At 38.8% G+C, this 16,228-nt stretch overlaps 2 protein-coding genes across 5 annotated transcripts in view; one reads left to right on the top strand and one right to left on the bottom strand.

Annotated features, from left to right (window-relative positions):
- Nucleotides 1–12,143, top strand: part of centrocortin (cerebellar degeneration-related protein 2-like) — a 45,581-nt gene extending 33,438 nt beyond the window's left edge. For 2 of the 3 annotated variants that reach the window (XM_018459279.1, XM_018459281.1), the window contains exons 2-7: nt 5,903–6,015; nt 6,316–6,464; nt 7,114–7,315; nt 7,536–7,804; nt 8,010–8,163; nt 9,693–12,143. In XM_018459279.1, coding sequence (XP_018314781.1) covers nt 5,903–6,015; nt 6,316–6,464; nt 7,114–7,315; nt 7,536–7,804; nt 8,010–8,163; nt 9,693–10,946 — 2,141 coding nt within the window. In that variant the 3' untranslated portion in view covers nt 10,947–12,143. Of the gene's footprint in view, nt 1–4,487; nt 4,668–5,902; nt 6,016–6,315; nt 6,465–7,113; nt 7,316–7,535; nt 7,805–8,009; nt 8,164–9,692 lie in introns of those variants that run through there. The other variant, XM_018459278.1, reaches the window with a different exon arrangement.
- A 636-nt stretch (nt 12,144–12,779) lies between these two features.
- On the bottom strand, nt 12,780–16,089 carry LOC108729908 (polymerase delta-interacting protein 3). 2 transcript variants are annotated; one of them, XM_018459276.1, is made up of 7 exons: nt 15,916–16,089; nt 15,069–15,484; nt 14,229–14,470; nt 14,095–14,150; nt 13,796–14,015; nt 13,503–13,711; nt 12,780–13,198 (listed from the first exon to the last, which is right to left on the bottom strand). In XM_018459276.1, the coding sequence occupies exons 1-7, from the start codon at nt 15,984–15,986 to the stop codon at nt 13,120–13,122; spliced, it is 1,293 nt and encodes a 430-aa protein (XP_018314778.1). In that variant the 5' UTR covers nt 15,987–16,089; the 3' UTR covers nt 12,780–13,119. The 2 variants fall into 2 exon arrangements, with proteins under 2 accessions (XP_018314778.1, XP_018314779.1); XM_018459277.1 differs by lacking the exon at nt 15,916–16,089 and adding an exon at nt 15,581–15,842.
- Between the last annotated feature and the right edge of the window lie 139 nt (nt 16,090–16,228).

Below are 16,228 nucleotides of genomic sequence, written 5' to 3'. Positions count from 1 at the left end.
TTAATGAAAAATGTCGGTCCAATCAGATTGCTATCTTGAGGCCAGATAGATTTCGATCGAAGGGTTTCTACATTTTTCAAGAGAGCAACATTTCGTTGCTTTCAATTTCCCACTCTCGTTTCGCTTCATGCGATATATGAGTACTTATCGCAGGGCGTGGTGCGAGCGGCTAATGAACTGGTATCGAGACACGTAGGCGGAAGAGTTTGTCTAACGAAGCGAACACGAAGGCGATACCAAAAGTCGGAAACAACGTTTCCGACGCGACGGTTCGAGAGTTGACTCGAGCGAAAGAACTCGCCCGGACTCTCCGTGTGTTTCGCGCGGCGGGAACGTGTGCGGGAAGCCGACCGGCGTGATATTTCGACTGGAATATGACCCGACGACCTCGGTATAGAATCTAAACTCCCCCTCGCGTCGAATACTTTCTCCTGAGAGTGTTCCGGGCGAAACGTTATTAATCTCTTCATCAGGGACTGACGGGCGGCAGGGATGAAGGAAGAGGGAGGCGAAAAAAAACGGAGGCCTATTGTTGCGGGATTTGAACGGTGCGCAGGTGCATCGGCTTGACCTTTCGAGCGCATAAGGAAAGTGCAAACCTTCAAACGTATAAGCTCGCCAAGTTATCCGGTGCTGTCGGATGCATTAACGTCGCGCGGAACGAGTTTCGAGTCACCGCAAAGTGGCTCGTGGAACGCTCTAATTTGGCTGTCCGCTGCGGGACTGTCCTTTTTCCGATAACACTCGCCGTTCCCAACGTACAATTTATCTACGTCCGCGTAAAACTCGCCACGGCATCGAAAAGAAAGAAAAAAATATTAATACTATTGCGCAATCTCTCCAGCCGGCGTAAAAGTGAGACTTTCACCAGAAGCGGTAACGAATCGAGAATCATTATTATCGCGGGGGTTCCCAGTACAGGTACGAGGACTCCACGGGGGTTAATCGCGACGGTGGCACCGGCGAATGATACTTGTTACTCGTAAGTTGTCTCTCCTTACCCAATCATTTCTAGTAATAATATCTCGCGAACGTAATGACGAGAAGCTTAATTGGATTCTGCTGCGACTTCGCACGAAGAAAAAGTTGCTTGAGTAATTTTTATCTTACAAAACTAGTAAAAATATTCTAGCTATTTTCGCCAAACTTATGACAAATATTCTACTTGTTTGAAAGTAAAAATACCGAAAGTGCAAGGTAAAAAGTACATTATAGTAACAACTTGTTACTACATATACTATAATACATATACTACATTATAGTACAATTGTAGTAAATCCATTCAAGTGATTATTATCTTATAGTATATAATGCAGTAAATCATACTATTCTCAAGCACGAACAACTCTCAAGATTTTATAAGCTTGTATTTTATACAAGATTTTTATCGCGCAATAAAGTAAATTTTATCAACACTAAAGCAAAGATATTCGATAAAGTGACTTCTATTGAGATGTACGGTATATTTATAGATTTACTTTACGAAATGTAAAAAGTACCTTACAATATGACTGTATAGCAATCGTTTATTTACTAAAAAAGTAAGTTTTACGTAAATTAGCCCTCTGTATGAACCTGCCAATTCTGGCGCAAAATTTACTAGAATCTAGCGCATATTATGGTGCGATTCTCGATCTTCACGCTGCAAATGCTTTGAAGCATTCTTTGATTGATCAATTCATAAAATTCTTTCTTCTGATTGGCTAACGAAATATTTGCAGCGTTATGTGAATCGCACCCTAAAACTTTCAGAGTGAATTATTATTAAAAATGAAATCTCACTCTAATTAAAAATTAAAAATTGAGTCACTTTTCTTCAAGACTATTTCAGTTTTCACTCTTTAGAGTGAGATTCTATTCCAAAGAATTTAGAGAATACTTTACATTTTTCTCTGTGTGCGAACCCGCATTTGGGATAAGATGACTATTTTCGCAAAGCGATGAAGAAGGACGAAGAGAAGCGTTTTCTGGATGAACTCATCGATTTCTCGCGTACCACTTTTCCCGCACATATATGCATACGAGCTGCATTATACGTTTCCTACGCGAGAACGGCTTTTGTTGCTAATAGGCTGAGGCTTAAGGGTCAACGGAACACGTCGGAAATTTATCATCTTCGCTTACTTCTTGGATATACCTACACCTCGTATATCGTCCGCGCGATTCCTCCTCGTAACGGTTGGTTTACCACTGACCGTGTCATTAAACTGACGTAGCGGCGAAACGTCAAAAGCGAAAGAATGGAATTTCCTTTTTCTTTTTTGAACTTGTTGATCGCGATACGGCAATAATGTCCGTCTTTCGTGATTGTGCGAGTAACGAGGGCACTGGAACAGCCGATATTTTCGGAGGTCATCGCAACGTCAGATTGAATCTGATTGAGGGTTCATTAGAAACAATAGGAGTTGGATTCGTTCCAAAGCAATCAGATAGGATACGAAATGTATAAATGATTCACAAACTCTGGTAACGTAGCGGGATTGTCCGATCTGCACGAACGTCCATGAAACGTACGAGTTAGATGCCATCCTCAAATTATTCCGCAAATTCTCGTGCGTTTTTTGCGTTTCAAACGCTGTTCAACAATCCTTTCTACAGAATGAGTCCCAGACAACATCATACGGGGAAAGCTATAAACGCGTATGAATATTTATGTATGAATATTCATTCTATACGTTCACCGTGGACAGTGAACGTGTCAAACGACATCCGATAAAGCTTTTACACGCCATGCGTTACCGATTGTTGCATTCGCCATTATGTCCAAGTGGATCAAGGTTTTTGTCGACTATTAACGTAACATAACTAAACATTGATACGCAGGAACGGCGCGACTTAATCACCGTTATTCATCTGATAGCTCCGGATTAATTAATATTACAGCTTCGAAACAATGGAATGACCACGGTGACTAGTCTTAACGAAAAAACTTGCTCGTCATCCTTCGAGCTATTATTAGCGAAGCGTATTTATTGTTGACGTTTATAAACGTATACGTTTTGTTAATTCGATCGTCGTGAAAAATTCTATATAACGCTTTCAACGCGAATGTCAAATTATAAAATTAAAACTTGTGTTACCTACGTTAAGTCGCTTTTACATATACGTGGTGTCCAGCAAAATCTGGACACTAGTCAATTCAAGGATAATTCCAGGTCTTTCCAGGTAAAAATCCTGATTTTTCCAGGATTTATCTATCGATTATTTTAATTATATAATTTTCATCGATTCGTGCAATATTATACGCTTTGTATTCAAGTTAGGATTCTATACGAATGAATTAAAATGTTAACAAATTGGGAACTATATTATTTATTGCTTTATAAATAATATCAAAGAAACGTTCCGTCCACACAAATGATTTTTTACTATGATCTATTTTAGACATTAAATTCAAGTTTTCTATTGGTAACTTATTGCATCTTTAAGGAAGGATTTATGCCCAAACACAACTTTTCTTTTTATTATTTCTTTTTTTCACGCTCTGATTTTTTTAGAAATGAAAGAATAATAAATTCCATGCCAGCCCTGCAATTTCAGGGGTTTTCCATGAATTTTCCAGAATTCATAAAATTCCAGTATAATTTCAGGATCCAAGAATATTCAAGAACCTCTGGACACCATGATATACATTCGATCTTAAAAAATATCTTAAGAGTATACTTAAGACGGTCTTAAATATAAAAATCGACTATGAATACCGGCCTTTGATTGATTCATGACATCTTAAGGGTGTACTTAAGGTCTCAAACATAAGATCCGACTACAAATACTGATCTATAAGTGAGCTTACACAATCTATACGAATTTTTAAGCGAGCGATGAGCACGACGATTTTCCTCATTCATCACCTGTCAGATCACCCTGCCTCGTCAACCTACAGCCCCCATTTCCCTCGGTGGGAAGATATGCGCGCGCGACGAAAGATCTCAGAAGTGGGACACCTTCTCTTATCGCGCCGGAGCATCCCGCAAACGACGGGAACGAGCCACGTAGAAAGGCAGAAGGGAAAGGATGAGGATTCCGGAGTGAGAGTACCGAAAGAGCACTTAGGGGAGCTAAGTGCTTCCGAGAGAGAGAATGGCGAAAGATTTGATTTATCGTTATTCGTCGGAATAATCAGAGAATAAACATTTTCTTTACGATAGATTTAGTGCTACTCTTCCAAAGGTTGATGTTCCTCCCGTTTCAGCGGGGTCCAAGCTCAGTCCCAAGTGTCACTGCGCTTCGGCGCTTATTCGAAATTCAGAACTGCTGGAAAGTGGCCGGATAGTGAAGTGAGACCCCCCTCGGTACCCCCTCGATCGAAATGACGATGAGGAGAGACGGGGGCAAAAGTCGGGGCCTGAAGCGTAAGAAAGGAAAGGGGAGGGAGACGAGAGCGAGAAAGGAAGGAGTTGTTGGATTACCGCTCGGTGGGCACACGACGTTTCGATCGAGCTGGCTACCATAGAGCCACAGAAGACCGGCTGCCTCCGACGGAACCGGTTGGGTGTCAAAAAGGGCAACGACGGGAACTGGCAGGTTCCATCACGAGCGAGCCATGAGCGGGCAAAGCGTGGACATGGTCTGGGACCCGCAGACCCAGACTAACTCGTTAGAAGGCTGGGATTATTCTATCGAGCTCGCGTACCTTAAGAGTCTTAAGGGGTCCTCCTCCGAAAGTAGTAAGTAAGCGCGAACGTAAGAGGAGATGATTGGAACCTGTGCGGGAAAGATTGACGGTGCCACAATGTGCGGTGTTGTTGTGATCAAGAGAATGGTGTTTACTATGGAAGAAGTGATAACGTTAAGAGAGGTGGTAGATTATTGCGATCTTTATCGTGTGTCGAATTGTAACTATTGTGATATCGAAGAACGTACACTTAGAGAAAAACAAATGGCAACTATGTAACAATAACTGTACATAACAATTTTATATGCGTAGAATTAATTTACATTGTCGAATAAAAACTATTTTGTAATTACTGTAATTATATACATTAATTCTACATATAAAATTTGTACAGTCACCTATGTAATTGCTATCACTATATTTTTCTAAGTGTATAAAAAGGATAGAAGAGAGGTATCTCCATTCCATCATAAAATCTATAAAGATATATCGATGAATAGAAAGGATGTTTTTGTTGAAGCATCTAAAAATTTAGCTAAGTACAGATCTGAAAATAACTTTGTTGGACCATTAAAATAATTATGTAGGGCGTTCAAGCTGGTTGCTAAAATATCGAAACTTTTTGCAACATTATTTATCATCTTGAAATTCCTACGTAATTATTTTAATGGTTCAACAAAATTATTTTCAGATCTCTATCTAGCTAAATGTTTAGATACCTCAGCAAAATAATTCTTTCCGTACGTGTTTGTTTTATTGCGCAGATGCGCATGTTCAATACTGAAATATATTTGGACGGTTTTGCAGCAGTTTTATGCCGTGCTCCGTGGCATTTAAAAGTATTTAAAAGTCAAATGAGAAAATGAGAACTCCGTCCGTGAACTTCGCGGGTCACGTTGTTTCATCGCGACACCGAGCACCGAGTACCGCGAAACGGTAGCTCGGTCGTTTGCTCACCGCGAGAAGGTCCTTGGCCCTAGCCGGTGTCAGAATGAGCTGGGAGTGCCGCGAGCGTGAACCAGCAACCTGCAACCTGTAACCGTCGCTCGGCAGGCTGCATAATTATCATTCGAAGCGAGTCCGGGACGATTTCGATTCCATAGATATTCCTTGCGAATTCCCTCAGGTTCAGTACGATGATCCGGAACTGAAATTATCGTTCACGCTTCGATTCTCTCTTCCCTGCGCGTTATACCTATCAGAGATTCAATCCGGATAGATTAAAAACAAGAAATGCGCTCGTGCAAGGAAGCGTTCATGCAAAAATACGCCTCACGTTTTGCGCAGATCTACAGTTGGCGGCGGAGCTCGGCAAGACCCTCCTGGAACGGAATAAGGAGTTGGAGAACATCATCAAGTTGCACCAAGCTACCGAGGAGGAGCAGACGCAAGAAATCGAGGTTACTATAAATCTTGCAGTAATTTTTTTCCCTGTATAATTGTTACGGTTTGAACGTAATTGTTTAATTGTTGCCCACGGCGAACCGGTTATCCTTCGGTTACTTTCTGACAATTTTAATAATAATCTAATAGCTCCCGCGTCTCTCTCTTCCGTATGGCATTTTTGTAACGTACAAGACTTTGAACAGCGACAATCGCGGGGCACAGTAAGAAAATTCGAGTCGTAACGATTTGCGGAGTTGCTCAACCTCGAAATTGCCCTGCCCGATGAATACGCGTGTTATTTGTTCGTTCCGCAGTACATGAAAAAGCAGATTGCCGCCCTGAGGGAGGTGAATAATACACGGCTAAAAGTCTACGAACAGCTGGAAGTTAGCGTGCAAGATCTGGAACGTGCGAATCATCACCTGGTGATCGAAAACACGAGCGATAAGAAACTGATCAAAAGGTAGGCGTTATCTTCCTTCTTTTTTTTTTACGCTATTTCTTCGGTTGGCGAAATGATTTTCGAATAAGGAGGAACAAAAGAAGAAAGAAAAATTGGCATTCTCATTCGAAAGAAATATACCGCTTGATATTCCAGATAAGATTATATTAGAAGTATCGCGGAAAAGTGCCGGTCTAACGAGATCTGTTATTATATCTTGTTAGCTTCGTATTGTATTGGCTACGTGAACCGTTCTAAGCTCACCTTTCTAAATGCATAATTCATGCACCGTCTGATACAATTAAAGTTCATGGAAAGTTATTAAGTATTATTTTCCTATTTAACACCATTCTAATCTCCCTAATGGAATCTATTTCTCCCAACAATAAGCTTTTCTATTATTAACGATATACGATGTGTAATTCTGTCGGGATTTCGGGGTCAACGTGCTTCTCTCGTACATATCGGGCTAGACGCCTTATTGCGCTTTGGCTTTCCGCGATTGACCCGAAATTCCGGAGAAACTTCGCCGGAGACGCGCTGCGCATTTCTCCGAACGAGGCGACATTTCGAACAGATGTCCAGCCGTCGGAGAAATTGCGATACCGTGCAACGTTCCGCAATAACGAGACTCCTACTGATAATCATATAACGATTTGCGCGCGACCAGCCAATCCGTGACTATCGAGAATCTGGAAGTAAGATGCGAGGAGCTTCAGAAGAAGATTGACGACCTGACCGAACGACTGCGCCAGCATGCCACGAGCCCGTCTAGGAATAATGCGCAACAACAACATCAGCAACAACAACTGCAGCAGCAACAGAGTACCGATTGGGAAACTTCGGATACGCAAGGTGGCAGCGAGAAACAGGTACAAATGGTTTCGATATTTTATGTAACATAACATCCCAGACAACACCAAATACGAAATCGGGACATAAAATGTTCTAAGACGTCTTTTACAAAAAGCCTAAGACGTCCTTCAGACGTTTTTAAAACATTTTACTTCCCGTTTTTGGACATGCGTGTTGTTTGGAATTATTCTTTGCTTTTCCGAGTCTTCAAAGAAAAGAATTGACACTTTTGTTCAGAGAGCTGCCCCGAGCTCATCGAAGTCCTCCCAAGAGACAATCGAAGCTACTGCGACGAGTGACGAAGAGATGACCACATTGCTGACGCAGCTGCAGGACGCTCGTAATCAAAGGGCTAGGGAACAGAAGAAAGTATCCGAACTCAGTCAGCAGCTGACTACCTTGTTGCAGGAGAACGGCGCATTGGAGGAACAATTAACGGAGTGGCGTAATAAGGCGCAAGATGTAAAGAGTCTGCAAGACGAGATTAGCACCTTGGAGGAAGTCAGGTACGTGCGTTCTCATTCATTTCCCTTTCTTGAACGTAGATCGCTCCATATATCTAATTAAAAGCTACTTCGCGAGAAGAAATTCACCCTTAATGTAAATGAGAGTGAGAATTGGAACGTAAAAGTTGCATGTTATCGGTATAAAATTTTGCATAAAGATATCGACGTGACAATATTTGTGAAACAAGTGAAAATGTCTTTACAGACGAGGTCAGTTATGCGGGCGTTGTTTGCGCGGCATGGACACGAGAACGCACGACGAACTTTCCATAATGTTAGATCAGGAAGAGTATGACGACATAAGTATGGCCGAGTCTTTAATCAGCGAGAATCAGCGCGACTCCGAATTGCCTGTACAGGTATTTTTTTTTTTTCTAACATTTGGTTCATCCTTGCGAACCATTGTTTATTAATATATGTTTGCACGAATCGAGTCTCTTCTTTTTTGCTCGAGTTTGTCATTACAATGTCGCTTCTTTTGATCAGTTATGCTTGCCTAGAATAGTAATTATCTTTTATCTGCTTTAGGAAGTGACAAACTTCGCGAAATCCAAGCCAAAGACAGAACATAAATGGTATAATTCGTTGTTATGGAGGATATTTACTTACACGAAAGTGCCATTGTTATTATTTCATTTTTCCGAAGCAATTGTTTATGTTAAAGCTCATGTCATTGTTCCGATATTGCTCGCGCCTTTTCAAATACTATTGTTCATTCTTCGTAAAATGTCTCTTATTGTTTTTAAACTTTGGCTGTTCGGACATCAGAAATCAAAAATTCTTTAACTCTATATGTGATGCGCAGAAAAAAATTTAATTAATTCCCACACAGCATACTTTATCCAAGAGACATCCTGGAAACGTCTTTAAGATATTCAGAAGACATAGGACTGTCCTCTGAATATCTTTAGAACATCCTTGAAAGTCTATGTTGTATGTGTGGATTGAAGATAATCTCTTCCTAGGAACAATGAAGATTTTAATACATTAAAAATTTTTTAATTAACTCTTTACTATTGTATACATACAAATTGCTATTGTATATATAATTAATGTTAATGTTTAATAAATTTTATTTTGTATGATATTTTTTCTTGAAATGACGCGCAAGTATAGATGTACATAATATATTAATAACATATATACTTGTTATGTGTCATATTAAAAAAAAAATTGTTTTCTTATTTTATCTAATTTTATCTCACTGAAAAATTAATTTACTGTTCAAAGAAAATTTTAATTGTTTATTCAAGCGTAAAGTGCCTTTTTAATGAATGCTAAGATAATTATAATGTCCAATATACTGCGGCAAATTGACCATTTAATTTCTAAAGATTATTAAAACTATGTCCATTTTACTCGGCAATATTAAGGACCTAGGATAAGTAAATGTAAATATTTGTGCTTGTTCTGTTGTTCTAAGCATGATGGCTCTTGTTATTGGAATCGCTGCGTCTAGTCGAATTATTTTAATTGATTACTTTGTACAATGTATAAGTGCCAGATTTATAAGATCTTAAATAAAACACATCTTCTCAAAGAACTTTTTGCAATCTTTAATATCCTATAAATCTGGCAGCTCCTTTGCCTTTCTGCTTCCAGTTATCCTTCATTTCTATGCAACATTTCATATCATTACTAACGTAAATTGAAATGAAGAAATAAATAAAAAAAGTGTTACGTATAACATTTTATATGAATATAAAAATGATATGTGACTTTCTACGAGATTCTAGATTTGTGGTAAAATTTGAACGCTGATCGCTTTTCTCGCGTACATATCCTGTACTCTTTCTCAATTAAATATTCGTATTAATCATAACCGAATTTCATCGTCATAATCATTTTCATAATTTCAACTGCACACACGTTAATTACCTGCACACAGGATACATGCAGCAAAAATGAAGGTACCGACGAACTGGACAGCGCGAATCCTTATCGGGTCTTGGTAGAGAAGTATCAGGCTTTGTTGGAGGTGCAGAGACACTGTCAGCCTCGTCGCAAGGACGCTACACCCGCGACATGCATGTCGTTGCAGGAAGAGTTGGAGATGTCCGGAGAATTTAACAATTTCTATCCCGCTGCTTCCGAGGCCGAGGTTGCTGCTGCTCCGGAATCGATCAAGACCGCCTCGCGAACCAAACCTGAGAACGCCGGCAAGAAACCCTTCTCGGCCACTCCGACAGATTTCTCTGAAGCCGAGACGTCGTCTTCAGGGTTCTCGGACGAGACCAGTAACAAGGCGACGCAGACAGACGGCAGGCCGGGTTCGTTCCTATGTTCCATTGCTGACGGCGAAGACTGCAAGTTCAGCATTTATGATGACAACAGTCCGTTCGAGAGCAGATTTCGCAAGACGCCCGAGTATCGACAGCTCTTCAGCGAGATCTTCAGCGTTTTGAAACGGGCAGCTGAGGCGAAGGATGAGGGCGAGAAGTTGCCGTTGCTGGACGAACCCGCTACATCGCAGACGAAGTACGACGTGTCGTTTCAAGAAGATTTACAAAGCGAAGCAACGGATGACAATCAAAGCATCATGTCCTCCATGGTATCGTCGGTGGTTTCGGAACCAGTCTTCAGGGTGCAGTCCGCCAGCCCGGCCAACTCGAAGGACAGCAAACAATCTGACAAGTCCAACAATATCTCCGCGAATCAACAGCCCGCAAAGGACGCAAGCTGCAGACTGGATTACGTGTCTCTTAATTTACGCGTTCGCAAGAAGACCTCGACGAAAAAGAACGCCTCTAAGAAGGCGCAATACAACGACCGGTCGACCACACCGGACGTTATTCCCACGACGAATCCGAAATTCGTCCCGGCCAAACCTAACAGCGGCCGAAGAAGATTCAAACCGTTCAATCCTGCCGAGCACGAGCACTCCGGTGCGTGGAACGGTCAGCACAACGCATATCCGAATCGGTCAAGGGATAAGAAGCTGTACGGTCGTGGCTCAAACGAACAGCAGCAGCAGCAACAGCAGCACAACAATTACGAGTACAAGGATTTCAAACCTAGCACCGCGTCGGAAGAAGTGGCTCGGCTGAAGCGATTAGAGATGTCTTATGCAGAAGTTCTTCGTACGCCTAACAACAAATCCAGAGCCAATAATCATCATTATCGTAGAAACCAAACGGGATGAATGAACGGACGGAACGAAGTTCGTACAAGATCTAGAGTTTTATATTTGGATTTCGATTGTATCCTGACTAAAATAGAGATGTCACGTTGATCAAGCATCATTCATCCCGTGATGAGATCCAGTATTGTTTTGTACTTTCTTGTAAATATTCAATGACGCGGATACGTTTAGCGGCATGTTTCTATAATAGGCACTAATTAACGCGTCCGCATCTTAGTTTTAAGTTTGAACATTTCATATTTCATTGTATATCCCCTTTCCTTCCACGCGGTGAATGTATAACGATGAGTATTGACCCCCTGTGGCATCGTCGTTAGTCGTTACGGAGAAGAGAAAAATTTATCCATGTGCCATTTACTCTCCGTGTCAAAATATCAACTTCCGATTTTAAAACTCGCACTACTCTTCGATAACGTATAACTTTCTCCCGGGGAGATAGTGCATGTCAGCAACATGCGTGGTGTGTTAGCTTTTGTATTTTATAGATATGAATATTGTGATGATGTTGTACGTATAAATAAATAAATTCTTTATCGTATTAAGTCGCTCTTCCCTTTTTCGCGCTCTATTGAGTAAGGTGGTGCAATTTCAAATGTAGTACAAATCTGAATGAAATAAAATTTGAATCCAATTTTCGAGTTTAAGTTTGGTTCTTTCTGATTGGTGTGGTTCTTTTTAATACCCTCCAAACAATGAGATCAAAGTTGCTAAATTCGCACTTGAATTTAGATTCATATTTTCTTTTTCTTCTTTAAGGTCCTATATGGTTTTTCAACCACTTATAAGGTTTCACAATACCACGCGATAAGATGGATCTACTGATTCAAGGACAGAGACCATACGTAGTCAATTTTTGTCTCGTATCAAATCAAAGTCTCATAGATCTTTCTATATCTTTATGACTTAATTACGATATCGCGTAAGACACATTAGAGCAATAATGCTCTTTAAACGAAGACACAATTTTAGTATTTATCAGCAAGGTGTTCTCCTAAATGCGAAAAATCGCGTATATGGGGCACAGGTGGAATCGAACTCGAATCCATGGATCGCGAGTCGATCACTCAGGGCATGTTGCCACTCGTGCCACCGATTTAAATCTTATTCCATTCAGAATTATATCCACATTCGAAATTGTACCATTTTATCCTCTATACGTGATTATTATAAAACGGATCCTCAGTGAGAAAATAAATTTTTCCAATACTTGTTTCTCTCTGCATAAATTTATAATAAGAGTCTGAAAAAAATGACTCGTCCAACATATAAACATATACAATGATTTTTGAAATTCGAAACCATGAAAACCACATGATATTAAATTTGAATAATAAGTTACATTTCTGATCGTACGCACGCGTGAATGGTCATCATGACTTCATTTATCTAATATCTATATCATACTTCTAATACAATATCAAAGTTGCTGAAGGAGTATCATTTTATTTGTATATTAAATGTACAAGAAGCAGCTTGCACCCACTATTTACGTGGTTCCGTGGCCGTATTATTTTAACTAGTTTTTTCTCCATGTTTTAACATCTTTATTACAAGAACGCCTGAACTTTTTCTATTATCTTAAATATTAAAGAATAGTTTGCGATCTCTAATATTTTAGACACTTAGGTCCAATTTCATAACTCGCGGTTTAACTCTTAACCGAGGTTCATTCTAGAATTAGAAAGAGAGGAGAAACAAGTTAAAGAAACAAGTTGAACTCTTAACCTTGGTTAAGAGTTAACCGTAAGTTATGAAACTGGGCCTTAATACATTATAACTTAATACTTACATTAGTAATAAGTTATATATTTATAAATAACTTATTACATTTAAAGTAAGACATAAGAACAATAAAGTTACAACTAAAAAGTGCATAAAATATAAGAGGAGACGTTTATCTGTAAAATTAATTTACAAAAATTTTACAAAAATTTTACGAGCGTTCGTGTTATTGGTCGTTTAGACCATATAGACTACCAAAGATAATGAGTGGTATAAGTTTATTAATACAATTACAGCTGGGAATTGGAGTTGCGCATATCGAGTCGCGTGTTTCGTCATTTCTCCATTCGCTTTCCTAAGAATAATCTGCGTAATGTCCATTACACATACATGCAAGACATTTCTTTCCTTCATATTAACTTAGTCGTTTTATCAAAATGGATACAGTCGATTAAGAATCGTCAAATAAGGCGCGATGTACCGCTCCTAAACTAGGTTGTACATAACTTGAGCTGATACTACGTCTCGACCTGTAGAAAAGAAAATGCGTGGTGAAAAAAAGAAGTTCGTCGGCTGCCTACACAAACGATACATTCCAATGCAACTATTTTAAGACTATGAATTAGTTTCTGCAGCCATAGTAGATTATAACATTAAATGTGAGAAATTACACGTAATGATTTCATGTGATTGATTCAAATAAATGAATTTGTGCTGTTTTTGATTTTCATATACCATCACACGATTCAATATATAGAATAGATTTGTAGAATATATATATATATACATAAATTGTATGTTTAATGCATACAATAGAAATTTGTTGCTACTTACTCCGTAAGAGATCGAACGGCTGGCCCAGTGGGATTATTTTTTGATCGTGGATTAACGAGAAGACATTTCATTGGATGACCATCTAATTGTCGATTATGATAAGTCTCAACTGCTTTAGTTGCATCCTTTAGTGTTTTGTAGATTACTTCCGCTGTACCTGGACGAACTAGTCTCGATACGAGCAGTTCTCCAACGTCTTCAAATAATTCCTATACAATGCAAAAAAAACTTTTTTTTTCAATACTACAGCAAATACGAAAACTTATAGAAATAAGTTCTTTATCTTACTGCACCTTGATATCTTCTTGTGTAACGTTGGCTTGCAAGTTGGATACTACAATTCGATAGCCATTCGATTGCGCCGATGAACTGGAACTTGCTTTCGGCCGCGATGAAACGCTCATTGTTCTTGTCTTATTCCCAGAAGCATCAAGACGTGACTTAATTCCTACCTCTCGAAGACTTCTGGAATCATAGTACTTGGAATCTGCTGTTTCCTCTGCTACAATTGTTCTATAACCAAAAATGTACAAAGTGGTAGTTTTTTTCGATCAGTTAAATTTTAATTTTTCTATAAGATATTATTATTTACCTTGATTTTGTGCCAAAATTCCAATCTTCTTTATAAGAAGGCGAAGCAGTTTTTACCTATGATAAGGAAAAAGTAATAAAAATTAAATTGAACAGCAACTGTACAAATTTCACATAAAAGATGAAATTATTTACCATAGTGGAGCGTGCAGCAAGTTTGTTTAATAATATCTCCTTGTCATAATCTCTTTGTCTTTCTCGTTCCTTTTCTATCTCAGATTTTCGAGGTGGAATCCTAGTAACACTAGTGTTTCTAGACTTCACCCAAGTGTAAGGAGAAATCGGATTAATATTGAATACAGGAGGTGGAGGTGGAGGTGTTGGTGCATACTCGTTACTCACAGTCCTCCTCAACGAAGCAGAATCCGTCAGATAATCTAAAAGAATAAGTTAATATAAATATTTTTTTAACATATTTCAATAATTTTCAATCAAATATTTTAAAATATATCTTAAAATATTATAAAACATATTAATAACAAGAGAAAATACAAGCTTGTTAAAAGCTCTAAAAAGGTAAACAAGATAAGGTCAAAGGTCAAAATAAATGAAGTTAAAATAAGATCAAGTTAAAAAAAAAATTAAGATGACATTCATAAATAAGTCAAACTAAACATAATTGTATTTCAAACAAACAATGATATAAAACATATTGCTACAATAACAAACAAGTCGGAAAACAAATTTCCAGAAAATTAATCTTAATGTTTTGAGTCATTAAAATTTTGGAATATTAATTTTAAAATGCAATTTTAGTGTAATAACTGATCGTAGAGGAATATAAAAGTTCGTTCTTTTAAAAGTACATTTTTTTTCTTCTATATATTTTCATTCTTTTTCTGCAATTAACCGAAAAATGATAGTTTTTACTTATGTTGTTAGTATAGCAAATGAGTGAGATATGTATATATACACAAAGTGAGAATATGTATATACACATAAAGTGAGAATATATTCACATTATGTTTCATGTACCATCAGTATAATCCATATTCATGTCTCCTATATAATGAGGCTCGGCGAGAGGTGGTCTATATCCAACTGTTCTTGTGGAAGACTGCATATAATTGTTTGGCATATTAGATGGTAATACATGCTGCATCAAAGATGGCATTTTATTTGTCGACAACGAGAGTCTGCCGTTTCGGCCAGTCTTGCGTGAAATGCTTGAAAGCTGGGCATCTATCTTCTTATAATGAGACGCACGAATTTTGTCTAGCTTGAGTCGTGCATCGCTCTGCTTCGCTATTTCAGCGAGCTTGTCCCTGGCATCGGTCAGCTTCTCCCGGTTCTTCTGTATTATTTTAAATCGTGCATCTTTGATCACCTGTGAGCCACGTCCCCTCATGGAACCGTTTGCTCGTGCTCCTCTATTGACACCCCTGCGTATCCTGCACAATTACACAATATAAATTTTCTGATTTTTTAAATTTATTACAGTAACAAAAGAAAATACTGCAGAAAGATTAACGAACGTGTCTTCTTACATGACTTCTTTAGAAATCGCGGAGCAAGTTTTTATCAACCAAGCCGGATGTAATACTGGTATCATTAAAGGGAACACAATCAGGTAGATTTTGCTCAAGATTCTGCAGCTATTCACGGCTGCGAACAATACTCGCGCACGCCAGTTTATTCGAGCGACTTCGCGGAAACGGGATTGTCAACCAAAGATATCTGAAGAACGAAAATTTAAGAAAAGATTTTCACCGCACAGATTTCTGTCAATAAAAGAAAGCACGATCGTTAAGGTTATAAATATGTAACTCTCGCTATGAAGTTGGCGAGAATTCCACTAAGCAATTAACTGAATTTGCCTCACCCTCCTCTGCCTCTCATTCCTAATGATTTCTTTTTAATTATATCGTCCAGGCTTAGGCCCGTATCAGCCATAACGAAACAATTACGGATCACAGTATGCGAAGTACAAGGCGGTACAGCACCAAGCCACTCAAAACCAAACCGAATTTGAAGGACTGTAATTTCGGATAACGTCTAGTGACACGTTGCCGGAAACGCTATTGGACGCGGACTTAGGGAATTTTCGAAAGCATTTTGCGTACAAAACAGCGATCTTTAGAAAATAACGATTGATAGGTTGCTAAATTAAAAATATGTTGATAATTGGCTTTGTA

The sequence above is a fragment of the Mycetomoellerius zeteki genome, unplaced genomic scaffold (assembly GCF_001594055.1).
Source record: "Mycetomoellerius zeteki isolate Tzet28-1 unplaced genomic scaffold, Tzet1.0 scaffold81, whole genome shotgun sequence".
NCBI lineage: Eukaryota > Metazoa > Arthropoda > Insecta > Hymenoptera > Formicidae > Mycetomoellerius > Mycetomoellerius zeteki.
This window is presented reverse-complemented; position numbering and strand designations above follow the sequence as displayed.

What these genes read in the sequence shown, in the direction of transcription:
- LOC108729908 (XM_018459276.1), bottom strand. Translation starts at nt 15,986, where the DNA reads ATGGCTGATACGGGCCTAAGCCTGGACGATATAATTAAAAAGAAATCA. An exon ending in TTACACAAGAAGATATCAAG is followed by an intron (nt 13,712 to 13,795) that starts GTGCAGTAAGAT and finishes TGCATTGTATAG; the next exon opens with GAATTATTTGAAGACGTTGG. An exon ending in GCCGTTCGATCTCTTACGGA is followed by an intron (nt 13,199 to 13,502) that starts GTAAGTAGCAAC and finishes TCTTTTCTACAG; the next exon opens with GTCGAGACGTAGTATCAGCT.